The sequence below is a fragment of the Populus nigra genome, chromosome 5 (genome assembly GCF_951802175.1).
Source record: "Populus nigra chromosome 5, ddPopNigr1.1, whole genome shotgun sequence".
Taxonomy (NCBI): domain Eukaryota; kingdom Viridiplantae; phylum Streptophyta; class Magnoliopsida; order Malpighiales; family Salicaceae; genus Populus; species Populus nigra.
In genome coordinates this window covers 1,875,928-1,901,583 of record NC_084856.1, presented here as the reverse complement: position 1 = coordinate 1,901,583, position 25,656 = coordinate 1,875,928, and the positions used below count along the sequence as shown (strand labels likewise).

The following is a 25,656-nucleotide window of genomic DNA, read 5'->3' as shown; positions in this document are numbered from 1 at the left end:
ATACTTAACTTCCATCTTTTTTTTTATTTATTTAACTCGGTACAAGCAGTTAGGATTTAATATTGTGTGAGAATGAGTTTCAATTTATTTATTTATTTATTTTTGTTAAAATTTAAATTTGTTGTACTTCAAATTATTTTTAGTATTTTTAATTATTTAGATGTGTTGATATTAAAAATAAATTTTAAAAAATAAAAAATATATTATTTAATATTTTTCTAAGTACAAAATATTTACACTGCACAGATATAAAATCAGGTAAACTTGCACCTCATTTTTTAAACTCCATTTTGGATCATCCGCTTACGGTTTCACAACAATGATAAGCGTGGGGAAGGGTATCTCCAGTGTTTTTTAGAATGAGTACAAATTATGTTCTTTTAAATTTTGAATTTTTTTTTATTTAAAATATCTTTTAATATTTTTAAATTATTTTAATGTATTGATATCAAAAATAATTTTTAAAAAATATAAAAAAATTATTTTTAAATATTTTTAAACAAAAAATACTTTAAATCATCACTGCTATCATAATTTTAAATTTACAACAAAACCAATAGAAAATTCATCAATGTCTATGTTACCCTTGGAAAAAACATGAATCCCACCTCCATCCCCAAGATTCTCTCGTGCATCTACTGTCCACTTGTCAAAAAGAAACTGTACTTGGGCGGTTAATTCAGGTAACAGCGGGAAAGGAAGTGAGGTAAGAATCAAGTAAAAAAAAAGAGAGACCCAAAAGAAAACAAATAAATATACAGGTAATAAATTAAATAATAAATGGTGTCAGTCTTGCTCTCCAGCTGTAATTGGATGGTTGTGGACATTTCGTCTCCACCCCACATTTCTAATCAACCTCACCCAACAACTCGATGGAGATTCCAATGCTCATATGCCCCCTTTTTTTTATTACTATTATTTTATTTTATTTTTCTTATTTTACTCCTCCTGATCTATAAATTGACCTCCCAACATCCTAAAAAACCTCTTCTCTTCTCTTCTCTCCCCTCCCTTTAGATTTCAGGTTTTCTTGCTCTCTAGCTCTCTTAGGACTGAGGTTCTGTTGGTTTTGCATCAGTAGTTTAGATATTTAGCTATTTTCGCTCTCTTTTCTTGCTCCCCTCTTGTGGGTTAGTCTCGTTTTTGAGTTTTGATTTCTAAAGTCAAGATCTCGTAGATCCCAAGATTTTCTTTTCTTGTTTATTAAGGCTGCTACTCTGCCAAAATCCTGTCAAAATCTTGATGCTGCTGTTTTGGATCTTAATGTTTGAGATTCATGTCTCCAGTTGTCAGTGAAATCATCCGGTCCGGGTTTATGATCAATTCCTCTTTCAGACGCAGGACCCATCTTGTTCAATCTTTCTCGGTTGTGTTCCTTTACTGGTTCTATGTTTTTTCAGAAATAATCTTTCAACTCTGCCTGGTTTATATTATATAATAAGTAGTAGAATATAATTGTTATCTTTAACAGTTTGAAATCTGTAAGGTTAGAACAATATTAAAGATCTCATTTTTATTGAGATTTGTTATTGGTGGTACTATTTTTGGTGTGTGTGTGTATATATAGTCTTTGTGTATCTATATGGCATCCTCCAGTGGGGATTCCTCAGGTTTCACTCAGCTCCAAAACTCAGGCTCTGAAGAGAATACGCAGATGATGTTGGTGGATCAAAGGAAAAGGAAGAGAATGCAATCAAACAGAGAATCTGCAAGGAGATCCAGGATGAAAAAACAGAAGCACTTGGATGATTTAATGGCTCAAGTGACACAACTAAGGAAGGACAATAACCAAATCCTTACAACCATCAATGTCACAACACAGCACTACTTGAATGCTGAAGCCGAGAACTCTATTCTAAGGGCACAAATGATGGAACTGAACCATAGACTTGATTCTCTCAACGAGATCCTCAATTATATCAACACGAGTAATGGGATTTTTGAAAATGATCATCACGAGGATCTCCAAACAAGTGCTGATCATAGCTTCATGAATCCATTAAATCTGTTCTATCTTAACCAGCCCATCATGGCATCCCCAGATTTGTTTCAGTATTGATCATCATCATCACCCCCACCATCCCCATGGGTTGGGAATTGGTCAATCCAAGGCTGTCTTGTTCAGGCGCAATAAGTGGAGTGGAAAAAGGAGGGCCTTTCTTTTTTTATGTTGAATATTAGTTTAATGAGGACCTAGAATGAAGTAATATTATGATTAATGAGAGTGGTGCATTGAGCAAAAAAAAAAAAAATGCACCTAGAACAGGGGAAATTGATTGGTATTTTGGCAATTTGGCTTGTAAGTTGTAATGTGTCGCTATAAATATGGTGTGCAAGGCCCTGGATGTGTGTGTCATAATGTCCTGTCTCTTCTGAACGGTAAATTAATGATATTATTTCTAATAATTGGTGTGGGCTACATCTGTTCAATTCCTTCTTCTCAACTCTCAAGAACAATGAGCTTTCAATATTTTCTCTTGGTTTGATTGTCCATGTGTGTTAATAAAAACACTTGCCAAGGTTGTATCTGGTTAGGTTTTTTGTTTTTGACACAATTTTGAGTAACTTTTTGTATTTTCAAAGTAAAAAATACAGATAAACATGGTTTTTTTTTTGTCTTTTCTATTCAGAATCGGTGATTAAAAAAAAAAACATGTATGATTAACAATACTATTTGAAGTTTCCATATTTGCACGTAACACTAGCAAGTCAAGCACATTCTGATGGACAAAGGAAAAACATCTAAAGACTGCTGATTTCTCCTCGTGTGCCTTGAAAAAACAGAAGCAAAAACCAAATTCATTTAGGCTAACTAGCTTAGCAAGTCGACCAATTACGCATTTGTTTAAAAAGCTTAAACTTTATACAGTAAAATCATGATTCAATATGTAGTCATAATTTATTTTTTTATATATTTCAAAAATATTGTAAAAAATTTAAAATTCTTTTTCTTCTGTTTTTTATATTTTATATACATTATTTTTTTGATGTACTAATATTAAAAATAAAATTTAAAAAATATTATTTTAATACATTTTTAAACAAAAAATATTTAAAAAAACAATTTGTATTATAATACTAATCAAACTTTCACAATACAAACAGGCTTTTGTTATTCGGTGGCAAAGATTTTCACTCTTTTCGTTCAAGTTTAATGTGTGTCAACTCTCCATCACAGGGTCCCTTCTCTGCCTTTTGTTTTCTTAAAAAGAAATTAATTGTATTTTCTTACCTTGTTGGAAAGAAAAGAGCACAATTATATTTTTTAGATGAAATTCATGCCAAACCCTCTCAAGAGGCAACACGTACATATACATAGAAATATTAATACGAATTATTTTATGCACGGTCGATTAGAATAAGGGAAGCTAGGGGGCATGGGATCAAATTCCAATACGAATAATTCCAGCATGGAATTGATTTCCAACCCTTTTAAATATATATCGGCAAAATTCTGTCTTCACAGCCAAACACCCCATAACAATTTCCATGCCACTAGACTGTTGTCCAGATGCCTGATAAGTTAAAATATTTTATAAAAGACAGAAAAAAATAGTAAGGAGAAAATAATAATAATAATAATAATAAGTGGCCTTGTGGAGCCCATTCTTGTCAAGAGATTTGTCTTCAAGACATTGGTTCAATGTATTTCGATTAAGGGTTTGACATATGATTGCATGTTTGAATTCCAAAGTTGCAACTACCATGTAATAGTGACCTAGTGAAATTTCGCCGTAATGCAATGCATAGAGGAGCACATTTGATGTAATTATTTTTCTAGATATTTTTTTTAAAATATATTTTTTATATTAGTATATCAAAACAATTTACAAATAAAAAAATAATAATTTAAAGCAAAACAAAATATTATTTTTCGAAAGCTCTTTTACATTGTAAAAATAAACAGTGCCATAATTTATTAAAATAAAATCGATTTAATTTATTAACTAACCAATAACTTGTACGAAATCAAAGAGAAATTCCAGAAAAAACTTGAGAAGACTTTTGTTGATAATAAGCTTTATTTTCTTATGAAAGCTACATTTGTTTTGTTTGTAATTAATGGGATGCATTACGGTTTGTATCATATCTCAAGTCTTAGCTATAAATTTAAAATTATTTCCTCAATTAATATACATCATAGTTTTTTATTTACCTCCTTGAAAAACTCTCTCTTGGAATACCGGTTAAAAAAAATTACAATTTATTATTTTTTTACATTTTTAAACAACAAAAACTACTATAATACACAAAATAGACACTTGAGCAAATATTCAAGTGGTAAATGAGTCCATCAGGATGTGAGGACATTCTCCATTCAAATCCTACTCCTTATATTTTCAACCCACATACACATTTGTGCTCACTCAGGGACCTCACGTTGACAATTTCTTCCTGTAATTAATTTGATTCTTAGAAATAACTAGCTACTAATCGGTGGATGGCGTCGATCTCGAGCTTGTCTGCAATGTAAAAAAAAGGAGTGTGAAATGGTGGACTACGCAAATCAATGTCAAATCATGAATAAAAAAAGAAAAAGAGGAAGATGTATACCAAATTTAGCCACCGAGAGAAAGTGAGGCTCATTGTGGGCTGTCAAAGCCACTGCTAGCACGTTCAGCCAATCCTCTTATTATACTGAGATTCTTCTTCTTCTTTGAGCACAGCTTGTCCAAGTCCTAGCCACAGAAGTTCTTAATATACAATGACAATACAGATTAAGAATACAGTCTTGCTTAATGCTTACCGTTCAAGTCCAGCATAGTGCGGTGACATCTCTCTTTCATCAGTTCATCGCACAAGTCTTGCTTGTGACCTGTGAGATGTTATGGCACTTATCTAAATTTTATGCTGTATAATAAATAAATTTGAGTCCTCAAGCTACTTTTAACAAGAGGCTTGACTTTAGAGCATGTTTGGGATTCTTTAAAAAACAAATTTAATTTGCTGAGAAAATGTTTTTCAAGTTGATTTCCACTTGAAAAAACATTAAATCGATGCCTTTAAGATTCTTTTATGATTTTTAATATATTTTTAATTAAAAATCACTTTTAAAAAACACAATAACAAACACAAGTCTCTCCATGATAAAGATGTTATTTGATTTAGTTTTTTTTTTCTCTGGTAAAAAGGAACAAACTATGCATCAATGGAGTGAGTAAAACCAATGCTGAAGAGATTCGAAGAAGATGGGCCGCCGATCGAGGAAGTGGGTGGGTTTAGGTGGACAAATGATTTTTTTGTATGAGAAAAAGTCATTATCAGGAAGCAGAGGATGATGAATTCATCTGTCAAGCCTTTCGACGTTTTGCCCTCTGATTGCATGATAGGTAAAGAAATGCTTAGAAAATGAGTTAAAATATATTTCGGAAGTGATTAAAGCATGTGGGCAGGGAGGGCAGCCACTAGCAAAGGCCTGGCCTGAGAATGAGCAATTGAGGTCGTTTTCCTTCTTGTAGATTAGTGGGGAGGCACTAGTTTTAAATGGCTTTATGCTGTGAGCAAAAGTTGCGGTGATGGTACTTGCAAGTTGCAAGAGACTGAGGTTGAGTTTTTTTTTTTTTTTTTTTTTATGGCCAAGGTGTACTTATTTTTAGCTTTTTTAATGGCTATGGTATTTTAAAATCATTTTTTTGTACCAAATTCAATCAGTTTATTTCTAATTGTTTTAGAAAAGCCGTCAGCGTTTAAAATATATTCATATAAAGTTTCCTTTTCACGTTGTTTAATTAGATTTAAACCAAAACTATAATGTAAAAAACAAATACGTACAAGAAGTGCTAAGGGTGTGTTTGACATTACCAGCCTAATATTTGTTTTTAAAGGGCCTTTTAAATTATTTTTTTACTTGAGATATCAAATCAATGCTTTTATAGGTGTTTTATGATGATTTTAATGGGCTAATATCATAAATAAAAAGAATATTATTTTTATTTATTTTTATTTAAAAAATACTTTTAAAAAACATTATCCAAAATATTATTAAATAATAATAAAATTTTCTTCCATGTCATACTTATAAGTAAATCATCATTTTTAGTTGATTATAAGTGACGTAACAAAGACATGCTTTTCTTTAAATCAATTTTACCTGCTTTTTAAAAAGAAACGCATGTTTTTTTTTTTAATAATCTCTTTAAAAGAGACACTTTTACCTCTAAAAATTAAAATAATCGATGTTTAATTTAAAACACAACGGATCCAAACATAACCTTAATGACAATAAAAAAAAAAGAGAGAGAGAGATGTAAACATGGCAGAGCATAAAATTTGAAGTGTATTTAAAACTAGCACATATTATTTGAATTATGCCAACAGAATTACTCGCTCTTCTCACTTATGGGCATGCCAAAGACGAACGACTGGCTGAGCCAAACACCTCCTCTATTTAATTAAGCTTTAGCTTTATAAAATGGCCTGCAGCGTGAAAGGCAATATCCAGAATGATGTGAGATCACAATGACATGCGCGCGCCCGCCCATAAATGCAATAGAATAATCAAAATGATTTCAGTGCAGAGAAGAACCACGCCAATCGATCCAAATTATAGTAGGTTGTGAATCGTCAGCTCAAATCATAGACACCGTAAGTCGGCTTCCCTTGTCGAAGAACGTTGCCTAAGTCGGCCACAATCTCTATATTATTGGACAATGAACGGTGCCCACTTGCATTTCCTGTGTGGGATATTGGTTTAATAAACTCTTGTTACAAAATGCGACGCCTGAGAATGAGAGTGATGTGAGGCTTATACATGGTCCAATCATGCAAAATGCCCAAGTCATTGGCAGGACTTGTATTTGATTGGAACAATAATTCCCTCCTATCCGCTTAGCCCGTGCCTTCTTCTGTCCATAGATATAATGTTCGGAGAATAAGAATAAAAAATGCTTAAAGAAAAGTAATGAAAAATGAAAGAAAAAAATAGATTTGTCACGGGAAACAAATGGTGTGTTCATGCAAAGCAAGAGGGCCCAACACCCGGATTTGGGTTTTCCGGGACAAGGGATGATTTGGCCACAATAATTGCCTTATATTCTTCCATCAATTTGATCCTGGTGGTCGCCAAATTGATACTATCCTCAAGATTGTCGGGTTCAAGCAATGGGGCATCGGTCATAAAGAAAAGCGAAAATGGAGATTTCCCAGCAAAAATTGAGCCATGCCAAAGCTGTGTTTATAGATCAGCTGATATCAAATCAATAAGGTGGGGTGGATTGGGTCAACCTCCACATAAAAAAAATCAAGTACGGTGTTCACTTTTCAGGTGGGAAAGGGATTGATTTTGGATGCATGATATGCGCTAAAATGAGCATTGCTGATGGCCTTCTTTATGCCAATTTGTTTTGGTTTTTCTGTAAAATATTTAACTGGAAAATCTGTTAATATAAAATATTTTACAAAAAAAAGTTGTGTAAAATATTTTATATACAGTAATTCATTATCAATATTATATATCATCCAACTATTTTAAATACCGCATCCATGACCATCACCACGATCACCTTCTCCTTTAATATCACCATCACCTCACCACTACTGCCATGACTACCTCCACCACCACAAAATCACTACCTTCTCACCACCTCATCCTCCTTCACTATCCCCACCACCACCATCCACCACCACCATCTCAGTACAAACATCATTACTATCATGTCACCACTACCTCCTCCATGACTGACTGTTTTCGCTATCTCACCACCATGACCATTAAAAAATATTTATATGTAAAATATTTTTCAAGTCAAATATTGAAAAGTATTTATTCACCAGTAAAATATTTTATGCAAAACAAATGTATACTCAGTATCAAGTTAGTAGCATTCCAGGGTTGCTATGACCACTGAGCTGATCCACAGGCAGTGATTTATGTATAAGGATCAGGAAGAATGAGGAAGATGTTATCAACTTTCAAAATCTATAAAATAAATTCATACAACTAACAAGACAGGGTAACGGCCCTTTGCTCTGGCACAAACCAAGTAATCCGATCACAGCATTTATACAAGGTTGTCTCAGATAAAATGATCTATTTCTGCTCGAAAAGCTTTTAATTCAAAAAGTTTGTAGAGAAAAAATGCAAAAGGGGAGGAGAGCACACATTTCTGTTCTCAAGCTTTTCCAGCTTAATCATATGGGATTTGAATGTATGCCGCATCACAGGCAAAAGGGACATCAGCATACATACCAGCAAGAGCACAACGTATGCACTCTAGGACTGTAAAAAGATAAGCAAATGCCACGGCTGTCCAGAAGTGCATGCCCAGTTTACCCCAATAAACAGCAAGTGGCATCCATCGGCTCACTGTACCTATAACCTGGAGAGCAATCTCCAATAGCATGCCCATTACCACATGAAATCTGAAAAAGTGAGGCCACTCCTTCCTCCTCACTACTCCAAGATATGCAACAAAGAAATATGCCATCAAGAACCAGCTTGGTAACCTCCCAATGGCTCCAAGGAATGGGTAGGTCAAAAATTCAAAGTCTTCAAGGAAGGGATGTAGATGATATGCCGTCTCAGCGTACATCCATGTTTCATGAAGAGGCATCAAATAGGGCAGGCATGCTAAAGTCCTCCACCACCATCCTGGCTTCTTGGTCATTGGAGGAGCGCGATAACTGTATGGGACATCTTTTGATGCTCGAGGGCATGAATAGGATCTGCGCTGCCGAGGATATGTGGGAATATTGTGTGAAAATCTACCATAATCTCCACTTAAGAGAGGCATTGATGCAGCTGAAAGAAGTAGAGAAGGCAAACCTACCATGTAAAAAGTACAAAATCAGTACAAATAAAACAGATTTTTGAGATGCAGTCAAAATGAGTGGAGTAATGTTGAAAACTAGTTTAATTAAGGTGAGATTTCTCATATGCCTACTTGATCAAAAGTTACCACATTGTCGCCTTGACTAAATCCAACTCTGGTCCCCCCTTTCCCTTTCCCCCAAAAAACACATGATGAAAAAAATTGAGAGAGAATACATAAACGTACCTCTAGATGACCAGGATTTGTCCAATTGTCGTCCCAATGAAACCCTGCTGTTCAACAATGCAGCCCTGGCAGTTGTGCAAGGAACACTTGCCGAAACCACAATACCAGGCATAGTTTTACATGCTCTGGTGTTAGTAAAACCAGACCCAGAGGGCATGGTGCAGTCATTCAGAAGCATCACTGGGTACCTGGTTGAATACAGCAGTGACAAGAGAACTTAGAAAAAGAAACAAAATGTCATCCATACACTCCGCCATCAAACATAGCAACAGAATCTAGGTGACAAAATAAAGATAAATCCTCCAATTTTCAGAACCTTTTCGCTACAAAATTTAATGTTATAACCTTTTAAGGTCCTGCAAGATTCAATTGTATTAGAGAAAGCATGACAAATTATTTTCAAACAATAATCAAGAAGATTTAGTGCTAAGCAGTATAAAGCAAAACTTATAAACACCCCCCCCCCCCCGGAAAAAAAAAAAAAAAGTAACCACTCTGCCCCTTTATAAAAAAGTTACCCTCATCATCAACTCATCAAAACACATAAAATAAGTTGCTAAACCTCGACAAGATCATTCTCCCCTTGTCCCAGTAATTAGAACAACACTTTGACATTCCATCAAACAGATAGAGAGCATTTAAAATTACAAAAACAAACTACATTCCAGTTAATTAATAAACATGTCCACTTCTTCAACAAAGCAACAATATTGAAGTGAAAAACAAAATCCAAGCTAAAATAATAGAGAAATTACAAAACTTTAATATAACAAAAATGAGAAATGATTAATAAAAAAAAACCATTTCTTTAATATCCCTTGCACCATTTCTCAATTACTCAAAATCCAAGCAATTATTATATTTTTTTCCCATTTCCAGTAGTCACTAAAACTACATATATAAAAAACAAAATTCAAAGCACGCTATTTGAGCTAATATAGGGAGGTAAGGAGTTAGATTTCAGAGAAAAAAATTTACCTTGGGTTGAAATTTGAACTACTTGAAATGGAGCTGCGATGTCAGTAGGATTTGGTGCTGTCCCTTGTTGGTTTCATCGTTGCCTGTCTTATCCTTCGTGAAGCAGCAGAAGAGTTATTTATTTGCTGGTTGTAAATTGCAATGATCCAATAATGGTAAGTGTTTACTTTATCCATTAACCGGATTACTCTAATTGTTTGGGCCACGGCCTTCATCTTGGATCGGCCCATTTATCTGATAAGCCCACCCGACTGTTACAAGTAACTGCATTTTTGCGCAAATTTCTGGTCCTTTATTTTTGTGGCTGTCCTTGTATGTTGATCAAGCCCAGCCCAGTGTGTTGAGAAAAAATATATATTTTTTAATAAATAAGAATATGCTGGGAACATGTCAAGAGTGAAAGATGGGATGGACTAGGGTAGTTATTTTTAATTTGATTTGATTTTTATTAAAAAAAAATAAATTGAATTTAAAATAAAAACTCGAAATGAAACCGATTCAAACCGGCCAGTTTTAGTTTGGTTTTTAGAAAAAAACCCGGTTCAAACCGGTTTGGCTTGGTTTTTTTATTTTGTCTTTTTTTAGCTTGATTTTTTCCAGTTTGACTCTGTTTTTTCCGGTTTGACTTAGTTTTTTTTCAGTCTGGGTTTGGTTCGATTCGGTTTTTTCAGTTTTAGGCTTATAAACTGAAATCGAATCGAATCGGTCGGTTTTTTCAAAATTTTAATCAGTTTAATTAGTTTTTTTTTTACAATTCGGTTTTTTTAATTATTTTTTTCTAATTTATTTAAATTTTTAGTTTTTTTCTCATCTCATGTACCATAAAAATCTTTCATAGTGTTTTATCATCATTATCATCAGTAGAATTAAAAAAAGTTGAGATGAAAAATATATTCAGTGAAACATCTCAGGATTTTTTACTGGTTTTTATTTTTTTATTTAAGTTATTTCTTTTTAATTGAATCCTTTTATTTTCGATTTAATAAGCTTCAACCTCTCTTTCTTTTCGCCTCAGCTTTATTTTTTTTCATTCAAGTTCTTTTTTGATTTGGGTCCTTTTATTTTCTATTTAGCAAGCCTCGTCTTTTTTTTTTCACCTCAACTTTGTTATTTTCATCCAAATCTTTTTTTTCATGCAAGTCTTTGTTTTTCAAATGAGTGATTTTATTTTCCATTTAAAAAACCTAAACTTCATTTTTTTTTTTATCATTAACCATGTTTCTTTTATTGGGTTATTTTATTTTTTTATTTAATAAATTTAGTGCAGTTTCACATAATTAATACTTAATATACCATAAAATAATATTTGAAATCGTGAATACATGAGGCAATACAAGATTAAAAAAATATAAAAATAATAATTAATAAGAATGCAACATAAAAAAAAAACACAATACATTACGAGTAGTGAAACCATAATAGTTACTTGTAATATTTATTCTTTTTTATGTTTATTTTTAAGTTTTAATCACTTCACTTTTTCTACTCTGAGTTTAATAGTTTTATATTAGGTTGTCTTGAAATTTGATTTGATTTTTTTTTGTTTGATAAAGTTTCACAATATTAAAATTAAGTTTTGAAATCTAGTTAATACTTGATTTGATAAGATAAAAATTGATTTTATTAATAAAATCAATTAAAATTTTCAGGATTTAATTTTAAATTAAGATTCGTTTTTTTAAATAATATTTTCATCTCAACTTTCGGATTCAATCTTCGAAATAAAATTCTCAATTTATTTTTACTGAGCGCCTGTGTAAAGTTTTTTATTAGAATTAAGAATTTTATCGATAGAAATGCCGTCACCTTTATTCGCGATGTGGGGGGGGTGTAGCGCGGGGAATGAACTGGTAAGAAAACGGTAACAACTGACATCTCCTTGATTTAACCAGTTCTTACGTTGTTCCTGTCAAAATTGAAATCCCAAACTATAAAAAAAATGGCTTCATATAAAAATAAAAATAAAAAGGGAAAATAAAGAAACAGTAGCTGCTGGGGTATGATCTCAAAAGCTAGATCAATGCCCTTCATTATTAGCTAAATTAATCAGTGATGCGATCTGGGATCTCCCCAACTGTTTCACCATTATTTCTCTAGCACAAGTACATGTGCTTGCTTCTCGACCACCTTAATCCAAACGAATGGATCAATAAAAGAACTTTCAGTTCAATTACAACTTTACAAGTTGTTAGAATCAACACTCTCTTCGTGTACTTTGCATCAACACCCCCTCTCCCTCCTTGCCCAAATCTTTCCTAAAATCCACCCCCTCCCTTTTAATGAGGATTTAATTCATCACACATACGAAGAAAATCATTAATCGATACTCTGTATCATCAACTTCCTTCACCATCAAAGGCGGGCAATCCTTTTTAGAACCAAAGGATCGCATTATGAATTCAAGATATAAAATTATAGTTGACTCGATAATTTTATATCTATTATAGGTTGAGTTTTTAATATATCAAATCAAACATTGACTCGATAAAACACAATCAACCTGATCAAGTTTTTAATGATTCAATTAACATGTGATCTAAACCCGAGGAATTAGCAGTTTAAAAAAACAAAAAAAAATGATATGGTGATTCAATGATATAGTAATTTATTTATTTTTATATAATTTAAAGGATTTTGAAAATCCATTAGAAGGTTGTCTTGAAGAAAAATAATTAAAACAAAAAATGCCAAGCCCTTTTCATCCCCGAGAGAAGAAATCCGATGCCTGCAATATATCTCATAAAATTGATAACGATTCTGTAAATTATTCTTAATATCGATGAAATTACATGTGAAGGAAAAAAAAGTTGAACGCTCTCTTTCCATAAAGGCAAGGGAAACTAAAAGGAAAAGAGGCGAGAACACGTAGTGCGCACTCCGCGTGGTAAAGAAGAAAGCAAAAGCACAGACAGCAGTCTCTCTTTTTATACATTTACTGTTTCGCCCTCCATAAGTAAACACCCAAAAAAGTGAAGAACACACACACACTCAAAAGCAAAAACATCATATGTGGCACAATTCCCCATACGGCCTTCGCTAATTATGCAGTCACACTCACACATCATTTCCATTTTAACACCGTTAGTCGCCTCTCTACACTTCCTCTCTGTCGTGTCTAGCGCGGTAGATATTATTTTTTATTTACAAATATATTAAAATAATATTTTACTGAATTTATTTTTTATATTAACCTTTCAAAACTAAAAAAAAAAATAAAATAAAAAATACAGTTGTCTGGAATGCCAAGAAGCACGAGTCCAAGCATTTCACGCAGCTATCTAACGCCGTTAAATTAATTAAATATATAGTTAATACATAGTGTCTTATAAATCCTCTACCATTTTCTTCTTTCACTCTATTTTTCCCTTCTCTTTTTCCCTCATCACTCTCTCTCTCACCTGACCGACACTGTGGAGGAGAAAACGACGAAGCTTTTTCTGCATCGATAACTTTCGGTTAGAATTCCTTCCTGTAACTATTTAGCCTTGTTTTTTGATTTAGGGATTTTTCTTCTGAAACAAAAGAGTTCATAAACCCTAGTTTCAATTTTTTTCGTGGATTATTAGGTTTGTTTATTTAAGTTTCTAATTCAACGAGTTGATATTTTATTGTTTATTTTATTCTCTTCTCTTTTTTACATTTAATCCATGTAATGATGTTTCCTGCACAATGTGTTTTTTTTCCTTATTTTCCCCAAATAATGATGGAATTTTTCTGGCTTGCGGATTAATCAGAGATTGATGTGTTTGGTGAATATTTGATTGTGTTGAATTGATTAACGTGCTTATTGGATCTCTAAGTGTTGGATTTAGAGATTTAATTTAATAAATGGAAGAAAAAGAACCCTTCATTTGTCTTTCTGGACAAAATATTTTTTTAGTCGATGATTGCTGTCGGTGAAGTGGGTTATAAGTTGCACATTTGAATGTTAGATTGTAAGAAATTTATGTCCTGACATGTTTTTATTCAGGAAGGTAGATGGTATGGTAGCATAACTCTGCGTCGAGACATGGTTTGAGGTTGGTATTTGATTATTTATTTCTGCTATTGAATTGCTTCGGGATTAGTAGATGCTGATGATGTGTACTTATACTTTTAACAGGAATTAGAGTGTTTCTTTTCCGCTTCAAGCTTCTACTCGCGGTTTGCTTTTTCTGTAGATTTAGATAGTCCCTGCAATACTTGAGTGAACATGGGAGCAGCTTGTTGTGTAGCTGCAAGAGATAATGATTTTCCCACCGGGACTGGATGTCGAGCATTGCATGGGAATGCCGGGTGTTCTCCAACATTGAGTTTTCATTGGGACAACAGAAGGCGCGTGGCTGGTGAAATTGAGGACTCCTCGTACCAAATGTCTCGTGGAGTCAGCAGAGATGTTAGTGTGGAGATGAAGGGGACTTTAGGTTCTGACAGAGGTAATCTTTCAGATGGGTTAAGCCCACTTGAGAGCCTTGGAACACCTATATCTTTGAAATCGCCGGTTCATGAAGGAATGGGTGTAAATTTGACGACTCAACCTTCAGGTAGAGGTTTGCAATTTTGTCTTTGTTTGGTTTACTCTTCTTTAATGTAAAAGTAAATTCTTTTGCAAAACTGAATATCCATTGTAATCCATTCTAAATTCTTTCAGAAATCCACATGTTCTTTCATTTGAACAGAAATAAGTGTCTTATTGCATTCACCAAGCAATAGTATCGAGAATTCTTAAGCACCTCCTCCTATCCATAGATAAGGAAAAGAGTCCGCCAGAGATTGTCAAAAAGTGGAAAATTTATACACTCCATGTCTTGCTCTCAAATCATGTCATCATTTTTGACATGCTAGCTAGCTATTTGCATCTTATTCAAGTTTTAGATATTGATCTTCACAATGTGCTTCTGACTTTTATGGTTTCTCATCTCATCAAACATTTTCTTTACTCCTAATTGCTCTGTAGCACTTTCACACCATGCTCGTTAGCTGATTTTCAAAATCAAGTTTCTAGTAAGCTTTCATTCTGTTTTTTTTTTCTGGGTACATTGATATCTTACAAGTAAGGCACCTAAACTTTCAATTCATCCCTGGATTGGCAGAGTCCACCTGCTGTTTGCAGTTTAGAGGACTTCAGTTACAGTGATGCTGTGATGGAGTGTCCTCTACTTGCTTACTTCTGTTATCTTGCACATTGCTGCAAGCCCCTCAGTTTTTTGGACAGTATTCCTTTCCTGCTTGCCTTTGGAATGTTTTGCTTTACACTTTCCTTTTCTTGATGCAGATCTATCCATGGAAAGCAATTACCCTATGGAAGTGAGTTTGAACCGGTTGAGATGCAAAATTAGTTTGAGGAGGCTTTTGTTTGTTTATTCTTGCTGATTGCACGATGTTTTAAAAATATTTCAGGTGAAGAGCTTGGCGGAATCACCTGATATTGCAGACTTGCCATTACCGAAGATTGCTTATTCTGTACAGTCATCATTTTCAACACCTACTGCTGATCCTTTACCAACCTGTGGCCATCCACTCCCTCCCAACTCAACCCCATCGAGACGGGCTCGTCGCTCACCTGGTCACCGGTTATTAAGACAGATTTCTGATAGTCGAATCCTGGGATTAAAATCACCAAATAACTATTCTTTGTCTGAAGGAAGGTCATCATTTGTGCTCTCCACTTGCAGCCATGACTTAGCAGTGGAATCCCATGGTGGATCTTCAGATGGGTGGTCCATGAGAACCTTCTCTGAGCTTGTGGCCTCTTCACAAAGAGGGAGGTGGTCTTTTGACAGTGAGCACTTTGGCGCTGGCTTTGGAAAAATAAGTGGATGTAGCAGTAGGTTCTCGTATTCTCCCTCCTTAGATCCGCAAGCTTGCGGAGCTTGCTCAAAGTTCTTGACTGAGAAATCTGTGTGGAGTAGCCAGAGAATTGCTGGCACCCATGAGTTCCCAGTGGTTGCTATGCTGGTATGTGGTCATGTATACCATGCAGAGTGCTTGGAGGCCACAACACCGGAGGTTGACAAGTATGATCCTGCATGCCCAATATGTGAGGGCGGAGAGAAGCAAGTCTTGAAGATGTCCAAAAAAGCTTTAAAAACAGAAGCAGAATTAAAAGCAAAAAGCCTTAAGATATCAAGAAACCGAGTCGTTGATAGTTACCTTGATAGTGATTCTGATGATTTTTATCAACAGAAGAATGCCATACAAGACAGAGATGCTGCAAAGATGGATCCCAGTTCTAGTGTAGCAAGCTCCTCCTTGAAGCCATTCTTGAGGCGACACTTTTCATTTAGGTCCAAATGGAGTAGAACCCTTTCAGAGAAAAAAGGGTTTTGGGCAAGACATCGCAAAGATTGACTTGACTAGTTTGAGGTGAAAATTTTTATCTCATTTTTTCAGTTGCCATGCTAGTATGTCATAGGTTTCTTCTATAACACAGTCTATGTTTGTTAACAAGCACAGTTTTCTATTTCCTGTTTATTCAACTTATATTTTTTCCTTTTCCCAGTTGACTGGAAATGCTGGAGATGTGACAATCCTGTATGATTGAAGGAGAAGGCTGTGATTGAACTCAGGCTTTGAGCACATTCGTTCTATTCAAATCCTTGTCTTGCCTATTCGACAGTCATTGTCCCTCACTCGCCCTCTCTTCGGCTCTAGTTTTCTGAAAAAGAAACAGGAAAATAGGATTCAGATAATCCATTTACAGATGTAGTCTAGGATCATCCATCTGATCTCTGAAGCCCTTGATTTTGCTATCCATGGGCTAGACTGAATTTTGATAATTTTCTGCACTTTCATATTCCATCAATCAATGCTAGGATAATTTCTTATGTACGATGGATATTTATCCCACTCTTGTAAGTTGTACCTATCGCCATGCCTTTGGTATGCGAGTTCTATTATGTGAAGTTGCTGCACAAAATTAGCCATGGGGTGTTTAGAATTGTAGCATCAAATGTTTTTTTGTAAGTATTTTTTTTATTTAGAAATATATTAAAATAATTAAAAAAACAGTAGAAAATATATATAAATTTTTTAAAAAAAAAATCAATTTTTTATATATAGAAAATGTGGTTTTAATTGTGTTCTCAAACGGTCAATAAGAGATCCATAAAAGCAATGCTCCTCCCAGCAATGAAATGTAAATGGGAGTATCAATTTGGAAACGAGTTGCCCAAGATTTTTGAAATGTTTATCACCCATGACCATGACATTTTGAATTTAGGACACTTTCTTGAAACAGTTAAGACAAGGATAATGCAACGAATAATTTTTAACTAATTCAACACAAATTCACACTCACAGGCGTTTAAACAATTTATGTTTACAAAATCATTGAAAGTGGCGAGAAATTGTCCGCTTGACCTTCCCTTCAAAAATTTCCATGAATAATAGTTTAGTATTTTAATTTTTTTTTTAATTTTGGAGTTTTTAATAAAAGAAAAAATAATAAAATGATTTTTTGGTTATTTTTTAATTCATGATTTTAAAATTTTTAGCTAACTGTTTATTTATTTATTTATCATAGAAAAAGTGCTTTTTATTTTTGTAAATCTTAAAAAGAAGTGTTTATTTTTTTACTTCATCAATGAAGGATAAAATTATTGATGGAACGTGATTCAATTTGTGTATTTTTTTCATAGATATGGTTTTTTAACTTAAAGTTTCATGAAAGTTTTGATTTATTTGTTTGAGATTTTATATTTTTTTTTACATGAAGCTTATCTTCTTCTAAAGGGTTTATTTGACTTTTAAAAACAAAATAAAAAATCATATAGAAAAATAATAAAAAAATCATAAATTAATAAAAAATTAACAAAAAAATAACATTTTTGTTTATTTATTTATCTTTTCAAGATAAATAAAAATATTACAATGTAAATAAATAAATAAATAAATAAATAATTCTTGGAAATAAATAAATAAGAATTCGGTAAGAAAAATCTAACAAATAGCACGCTCAATTGGTTTCTCAAGTTAAGAAACTCTAATGCAGGAGATTCTTATTATAAATTGGATATGAACCTATTTTACTTACTACCTGAATAAGACTAGCAAATATGTATTTGGACTATATGGATATGTTAAAAGTCCAAAAAGATATATTATTTGTTTTGATGAAAAAATTTATCACTTTTAGTTTTAATATTGAATTAAACTCAAATTTGATTAGAAAGTTTCTACGTACCTCCAAATTATATCTAAAAATTATTGATTTATCTTCCATAGTTAAGTTTCTAATTATTCTTATTTTATAAAGGTTAGTTTAAAATATATTCAAGATGTCGTAATCCCTGTTTTCAAGGCATATTAATAGAAGAAGATTATTCAATAATAAAACTTTGAATCCTGAATTTTTATATGATTTTTCAGTTGAAGAATAATTTCTTCCTTGTTATTGGATTCATATTCCTTATATTTTCACTTTAATAAATTGACAAAATCCTGTCCATTAATTTGAGTTTTAAAGACAATACTTAACTAATAATCCTCCACCATTAGATTAGGTAGATTCTGTTTTTTAAAAATAAACAATTTAAAGAAACCACTCGGCCATCCTGACCTACGGTATTTGGTTGGATCTTTTATTATCTAATTTAATATCTATAAATTACGAACCTGCAGCTCCTGGTTAATTTTGCTTCAAACAAAATTGATTCTGCAATAATTCTTCGCTCCACTGTTGAGACAGAAGAGGCGGAGCTGCGAATGGGTTTTCCATGAGTTAATGCAGCTGCGAGAGAAACAAAGGCACTTTCTCACACACATTAAACCTGTTCTTCTTTCAGTCTTGGATATGAGCATCCGTGCATGGTTCAGAAACTTCATGAACTGCAGTGAAATGGGTTTTCCATTGGACGAAGAATTCACTCCTAGTTCTCTCTTCATACGCATATTGGAAATTAACCCTTGATTAATTCTCTACAATTTAAATATTTTTTTTATCACGATAAAAAGAATTTAGATACATACGCTTATAAACTATAAACTAGTAAGATCATGTTTGTTTTTTGTTTTAAAAGTACTTTAAAATTTTTTTAATTTTTTTGCTTCAAATTAATATTTTTTTAGTATTTTTAGATTATTTTAACATACTAATATCAAAAATAATTTTTAAAACATATTATTTTAATATATTTTTAAATAAAAAATATTTTAAAAAACTATCACAGATATATTTTCAAACACGTAATGAACAGCTAAATAACATGATATATTAAGTGTCAGGTTGCCCACCTATCCACTTCCCAACCTTGATTAATTCGCTCACCAACTTTCCCTTCCAAGCCGAACATGACAAACGCTATACAGACGCGTTTCATTAGCATCCACAGATTCACAAATAGGAAACAGTTTTCTCTACTTCGTTTGTTTCAAAATGACAACCTTCCTCAAACTGAGGTTTTAATGGTGAAATAGGCTACGGTTTTTGGTTAATGTCTTGACCTCTTCCCCCAAACGCCAAGCCAGCATCAACATCATTTGGTAGATTAAGTTCAACGTGAATCCGCCCTGGATCCACACACGCAATGGCAACTCACTGATTATTCTGGCAAGCAATGGCATCATTATCCGGATTATTTGTTAGGAGCGGTTGAAATTAATATAATAAGATATAATATTTATTTTAATTTATTGTATATAAGTTGTAAAATAAAATTTGTATAATTTAGTTTTATTTAAATAATTTATTTTAAACATATAATGATCTTTGTATAAGGTAAAATGTTTGGAGTAATATCAAATTGAGTTAAAGTAATGAAGTTAATTGCATATTCATAATATGTCTATCACTTTAATGTTGTTGGTATTTATACCTATCAAATATAAACATACAAAGTATATAAGAAACACTAGCTAAAGTTAAGTTTTATTTATGTTTGATAAACTTTGAAATAAAACAAAAAATAATAAAGAATGATTCTTACATATTTATTTTAATTGTGCTCATCGTTTTTTTATAGAATAGAAATCATCGATTATCATATCAATTGTGAATCTTTCAGCAATTTCTTTTTTTATATAAACAATCAAATAATTTGCAAGAAAATCATCATTTATCCGACTGCAAAGTCTTGTTTTAACAATCTTCATCACTGAAAAAACTTGTTTAGTAGGTTGTGAGTTATTAATATTTTTTTTTTAAAAAAATTAATTCTTCTTATTTTATTCATGATTCAACTTAAAATCAAACATATATTGTAAGAAAAAATTAATAATTTTGGTGGCTCTACTAAAAACAAAACATATAAAATAAATCCAAGCATAATCAAAACAAACTAATAAAATATATCTAATTAATTAGAAACAAAAAAATTACTATAATAAGAATTCAAAAGACAATTGGTAGAACTAGCAGATCTAAGAAAAAAAAAAGCAAAAAAGATAAAATTATAAAAAAAATACATCATCAAATTATTAACAAACATCTCAAAACAAAACAAAATTAGATTTTCAATTTAAATTACCTTATTTTATTTAATAAAAAATTAATTAATTGATGGCTTTGCTTTAATTTTTTTATAAAAAATTTTTCCTGATAATTTGTGTTTTTATTTATATTTTTTATCAACTGTAGGATTTATATAAAGATAAATTGGTGGCCCTTTTTCTATCCCACGTAGTTGCAGAGTAAATTCAAAAGAAATCAAAAGTAAAATCACCCTTAATTCAAGGCTCACCTCTTTAAAATAAAAAATATAACATCTCCTCAGAACTTAATTATCCAGTAATTAAAAAAATTAAAATGTATTGAAGAGGAGGAGGCCCCATTAAAATGTCTTGCAGGAGGAGGAGGCCCCCACCCCCCTGCCTACGTAGATATCAATGTTGTCTGTCATCAACCCACCTACACATCGTCACAATTTAATTATTCAACTCCATAATGATAATAATTACTCTCCGAACGTCCTTGAACATTTATATAATGCAGTTAAGGTTGTGCTAAATTTGCTACCTGTCGTCTACTTCATTTAGCTTTGCCGAACTGTTCAGTCCGCCTTCTTTGTCTTATCTTTGACCAGCTTCTGTTTACAAAGGAGAGGTTTTGAACTATCCTGTGTTGTTTTTGAGCGATTCTTGATAGAAAAGAAAGAGGGACAGCAAATGGAAGAGCGTATTTTAAGAATAATCACATTGGGAATCATTTCATGGACAACAGCATTTTATCTCTTTAGAAAGTTCTTGCCAAAGCGATCTTTTGAATTCTGCAATCGCCTTGTTTCTACGGTCCATGCAACTTTAGCTTTTACACTTGCTTCTCTCTCTGTTGAAGACTGGACATGCCCAGTTTGTCCTCTGGCTTCGAGACCTTCACCCAGTCAGGTAATTAATGCAGTTATTTTACTTTCAAAATATGGGCTGTTGAGATTATTTCTTTTGCTTCAAATCCATTCAAGAATAGTTTTGATATTCCTGTCGATGCTCTGAAACTGGGCAGATGCAAGCCCTGGCAGTTTCCCTTTCTTATCTCATTTATGATCTGATATGCTGTCAATTCGACAAGCGAGTCACCATTGACAACACGATACACCATTTGGTTAGCATTGTTGGAATAGGAGTAGGCCTTGCCTATGGGAAGGTACTCATCTTCTCCCTCGGATGTTTTTGATTAGTTATAGTACTTAAGATGATGAACTAACCTTCTTGTTACTGCCTTGAAACTTAGAACTCTAACTGTGTTTTTCTGCTCTTGAGACGATACAGATTTCCATCTTGAGCACTTCTCTAAGCTGTAAGAATCTTATTTTTTGATTGAGCTTTTAATCTCTATCTTTTCCCTCTTGTGTTTTGGGTCCTTGTGTATAGTGTGGATCAGAATTGATTGCAGCCCTATGCATAACAGAGATCTCTAGCCCTTTCCTTCACCTGAGAGAACTTCTCAAGGAGCTTGGTTACCGGGACACTGACCTTAATTTGGCTGCTGATGTAAGCTACCCTTTAAGCCTCGATTTAAAATTCAGATGTGGCTACTGACTTCTGTATATCTTAATCTCATATCAGCTGTTAGAACGACTTGGTAATTCTTTAATATCCACAGACAATATAATTAAAAATCTTGATTGGTGTTGCAATGCTGCACAGATCTTATTTGCAGTTGTATTCTCGTTTGCAAGAATGGTTTTTGGGCCTTACCTTGCTTGGGTGACTCTTACAGCCGACAATCCTCTCGTTATCAAGGTACCAAAGGACAATACTTCTACGTTTTCACTTCTTTTTTTCGGACTAAATGAATACATAACATATTATACTCGTCATTATCGATGCTTAAAATCACATTAATGTTGTTTAGGCAATGGCAGTGGGATTACAGCTGGTTAGTGCTTACTGGTTCTTCAAGATTGCCGGGATGATGAAGTACAAGCTAACCAAAAGGGTTGCATCTAAGAACCTTGTCTACACTGAAAAGTTGTTAAATAAAGTTCAATGATTTTGTATAACAAAGAAAACCACAACTATCTAGAGGTGATAGAGTTTCTAAATCTGCAACGGCTTAGTCATTCAAATAACCAAGTAAACTTGTCGGGTGAAGTTCAAAACCAATACAAGAGACAAGATGTAATTGAAGAAGAAATTTGGCATTGTGAGAAGATATCATGTCAAATAAAAATCCATGGCCTGTAAGGAAAGAATGAATCAGTCTTTGCCAAAATCAGCATTATAATGTGCGCTAGACTCGAGTTTCTTTGCTTCATTGAGCTTCCGTACAGCCTGCAATAAATTTCGACCAATATGAAACGGAGCACATAAATTGGACAAATCCATGCACAAGAACACATTTTTTACATGCTAAAATTTACCTTCATAAAATCTTCATGGATGACATAATCGCGTTCTGCGCGGATTGCTGACATCCCAGCTTCCGTGCAAACATTACGAAGATCAGCTCCATTGAAACCCTGATATAATCGCAACAATCATTTAAATGAACAGTCAATGTACAAAACAACCAAAACCACCGCTAACTCACCTCTGCAAGTTTCACAACAGCCTCATAATCTATATCTCCATGCTTGGCAATTCCAGCAGCATGGATCTTTAGGATTTCCATTCTTGACTGTTCATTTGGTAGTGGAATCTCTATCTTTCTGTCTAATCTTCCCGGACGAAGAAGTGCAGGGTCAAGAACATCAGGGCGGTTCGTTGCCATTATCATTTTAACCTACAACATAAAATTGAATACTCATTTCACCCCTAATTGATTCAATACCTGTATGACTTAAACATCTAAACATGTATATAGATAACTAGTACATGAAAGTAACTGGTAAAGATGTGGATAGCAGGGATATGGTACAGATATAGATAGCTGCTAACACTTACATTTTTACAAGAGATTTATTTTGAAACTAAAAGGCCCGCAAATTTCAACAGGGAATTAGAGGGATTATGAAGGGTCATATGAATTGGATGCTGCAATGGCCTAGTCACATGCAAACCCAATGGTGATATCCACTCACTTCCTCAACAATAACAAGCTTAGAACAAGACTTTACCAAACTGGACAGGATACGAAAGAAGTGCAAGATGTAGAAGATCCCAAGCAAACCCATTATATGTATTTGTAAATAATAAAAAAAGAAAAACCCCACCTATCTTTCCAAAAAAAAACTCTCGAAGGATAGTTTCAGTTTAGTGTCAAAATGCAAAGTTGAATCAGATTATTAACCAAATTTACCTTCCCAAGCTGATCAAATCCATCAAGTTGGTTAAGCAACTCCATCAATGTTCTTTGGATTTCACGATCAGCACTTGTTCCCTCACTAAAACGGCGTCCACCAATTGCATCGATCTCATCCATGAAAATGATGCAGGGCTAGAGAGACAAAAGCAATTTGTATATTTAGTGGAGTTATAAATTAGTCAGAATAAAACAAATTCACGAAACTAAGACTCTTACTTGGTGATCACGTGCATATCCAAACATTTCTCGTATCAACCTAGCACTTTCTCCTATGTATTTGTCAATGATGGCACTTGAAACAACCTTAATCCAATTTAAAAGTACAGCATGTTAACCGCAGACAGCCAACTCCAAGCGATACAGCACACACACACACATATCTTTATGTGTGTGTGAGCATGTAAAAACTAGGTAACAGGATCTGACCTTCAAAAAGTTGGCATCTATGTTGCTCGCAATGGCCCTAGCCAACAATGTCTTCCCAGTACCAGGAGGTCCATAAAGAAGGACACCCTGAAACAAAAAGGGTAAGAAATATGAGATAGAAATTAATCTACCTTATTCACACAGGGCATGATACTGCCAATAGCTTTATTTTACCACATCCCAGTTTTTACTGACCCAAGCAGTAAAGGAAAGTAGAGCAGAAAAGGAAAAGAGTAGCATGATCACCTTGGGAGGTTTAATCCCCACCCTAAGGAAAAGCTCAGGGTTCATCAGAGGTAACTCAATGGATTCCCTTAATTCCCTAATCTGATCAGATAAACCACCAACAGCCGAGTAACTCACATTACCAGGATCTTCGTGCAGCATGTTATAAACAACTGGATCAACCTGTCAGCCCAAAACACACACAACATCGGACACCATTCACGACACACTACAAAATCTGGCATTAAACTGTGTTCTAAAGAAGCCACAATGACTTACTTCACGCGGAAGAGCACGCATAATCGTAAGCGTAGTCATATCAAGAACCACTCTGGTTCCTGAAGTCAGTTTTTCCTTATCCACTTTACTACGGCAGCCTACCACATACCGAGGTCCACTGCTAGCTTTAACAATCACTAACAAATTAAAAAAAAAAAAGGCAATCAAGACTAGCATTATCGGGCACACGATGCAACCAATTATAAATATACACAGCAAGCAAAAGAAGATTGAGGAGGCAAACGTACAGCGTTCGTTGTCAAGAGGTCGAAGAACTTCTCCTATAATCTGACCAACACTTTGAAGAGACTTCAAATCATCTTCGGTTTTGTTAAATTCTTTCTTTGCAGCTTTCAAATTCTCCCTCGCTGCATTAACATAATACCAAAACCAACATTTTCACACGTTACCCATACTATTAGTAACTCGCGACTTGAACATAAATCTACAAAAAATCAATTTTTAATCTGAATTTCTACAGGCAAATTTGATAGAAAACAATAATAAAATCCTAAATTTGGTAATTAATAATAAGATATATAAGAGGAAAAGGGGGACAATTAAGAAATCAGATTAGATCTTCGATTAAGTAATTAAAGAAATGATTTGAAGCTTAAATGATTAAAGAGGGAGTGTCGTCTGACCAGATCGAACTCTGGATTCGAGCTCTTTGTGGTGGAGTAACTTTTTGCGGTACTCCGCCTCTGCATTGCGACGTCGTGCTGCGTCTTCTCCGTCGTTGTTTATGGTTGCCATTTTTTCTTCTTCTTGGTAATGGACGTCAGATAGTAACGTTCTCTTTATCGAGGAAGGGAACCACCGCAGCTGACTTGAAGCCGGGGTCACTTCTTTCTTTTTAATTTAATTTTCCGTATCCTTGCTGGGCAGCAGCCAAACGACGTCGTTGCAGTCTCCTCAACCAGTAGATGGGGCTGGACTCACAGGCGACCCAGCCCAACTTAAAGATGGCTAGTCCTTTATGTTTCTTTCTTTATTTTTTTTTAAAGCAAATTAAGAATAGGTAAATGTATTTATGTAGAAAATAAATTTAATAAAAAAAAAGTAAAGAGAGGTAAAACTTTATTTGAAATC

The 25,656-nt window shown here is 33.6% G+C and overlaps 5 protein-coding genes across 6 annotated transcripts; 3 read left to right on the top strand and 2 right to left on the bottom strand.

The window, feature by feature from the left end:
- The first annotated feature begins 978 nt into the window (after positions 1-978).
- LOC133694654 (bZIP transcription factor 44-like) lies at positions 979-2,419 on the top strand. Its single transcript, XM_062116275.1, has one exon. It carries the CDS (start codon positions 1,583-1,585, stop codon positions 2,057-2,059), a length of 477 nt encoding a protein of 158 aa, XP_061972259.1. The 5' UTR covers positions 979-1,582; the 3' UTR covers positions 2,060-2,419.
- A 5,480-nt stretch (positions 2,420-7,899) lies between these two features.
- LOC133693653 (protein TIC 20-I, chloroplastic-like) lies at positions 7,900-10,117 on the bottom strand. The gene is made up of 3 exons (XM_062114910.1): positions 9,975-10,117; positions 8,997-9,184; positions 7,900-8,764 (listed from the first exon to the last, which is right to left on the bottom strand). The coding sequence occupies exons 2-3, from the start codon at positions 9,172-9,174 to the stop codon at positions 8,127-8,129; spliced, it is 816 nt and encodes a 271-aa protein (XP_061970894.1). The 5' UTR covers positions 9,175-9,184; positions 9,975-10,117; the 3' UTR covers positions 7,900-8,126.
- Positions 10,118-13,294: 3,177 nt separating this feature from the next.
- LOC133694991 (uncharacterized) lies at positions 13,295-16,879 on the top strand. 2 transcript variants are annotated; one of them, XM_062116710.1, is made up of 6 exons: positions 13,295-13,429; positions 13,945-13,993; positions 14,077-14,497; positions 15,229-15,260; positions 15,354-16,319; positions 16,456-16,879. In XM_062116710.1, the coding sequence occupies exons 3-5, from the start codon at positions 14,167-14,169 to the stop codon at positions 16,302-16,304; spliced, it is 1,314 nt and encodes a 437-aa protein (XP_061972694.1). In that variant the 5' UTR covers positions 13,295-13,429; positions 13,945-13,993; positions 14,077-14,166; the 3' UTR covers positions 16,305-16,319; positions 16,456-16,879. The 2 variants fall into 2 exon arrangements, with proteins under 2 accessions (XP_061972694.1, XP_061972695.1); XM_062116711.1 differs by having other exon boundaries at positions 13,311-13,429; positions 13,949-13,993.
- Positions 16,880-20,879: 4,000 nt separating this feature from the next.
- LOC133695485 (uncharacterized) lies at positions 20,880-22,586 on the top strand. Its single transcript, XM_062117500.1, has 5 exons — positions 20,880-21,275; positions 21,391-21,531; positions 21,759-21,878; positions 22,035-22,130; positions 22,243-22,586. The coding sequence occupies exons 1-5, from the start codon at positions 21,057-21,059 to the stop codon at positions 22,378-22,380; spliced, it is 714 nt and encodes a 237-aa protein (XP_061973484.1). The 5' UTR covers positions 20,880-21,056; the 3' UTR covers positions 22,381-22,586.
- Positions 22,422-25,410, bottom strand: LOC133695484 (26S proteasome regulatory subunit S10B homolog B). Its single transcript, XM_062117498.1, has 10 exons — positions 25,209-25,410; positions 24,813-24,932; positions 24,565-24,701; positions 24,307-24,468; positions 24,061-24,147; positions 23,851-23,937; positions 23,629-23,766; positions 22,921-23,112; positions 22,751-22,849; positions 22,422-22,661 (listed from the first exon to the last, which is right to left on the bottom strand). The coding sequence occupies exons 1-10, from the start codon at positions 25,318-25,320 to the stop codon at positions 22,587-22,589; spliced, it is 1,209 nt and encodes a 402-aa protein (XP_061973482.1). The 5' UTR covers positions 25,321-25,410; the 3' UTR covers positions 22,422-22,586.
- Between the last annotated feature and the right edge of the window lie 246 nt (positions 25,411-25,656).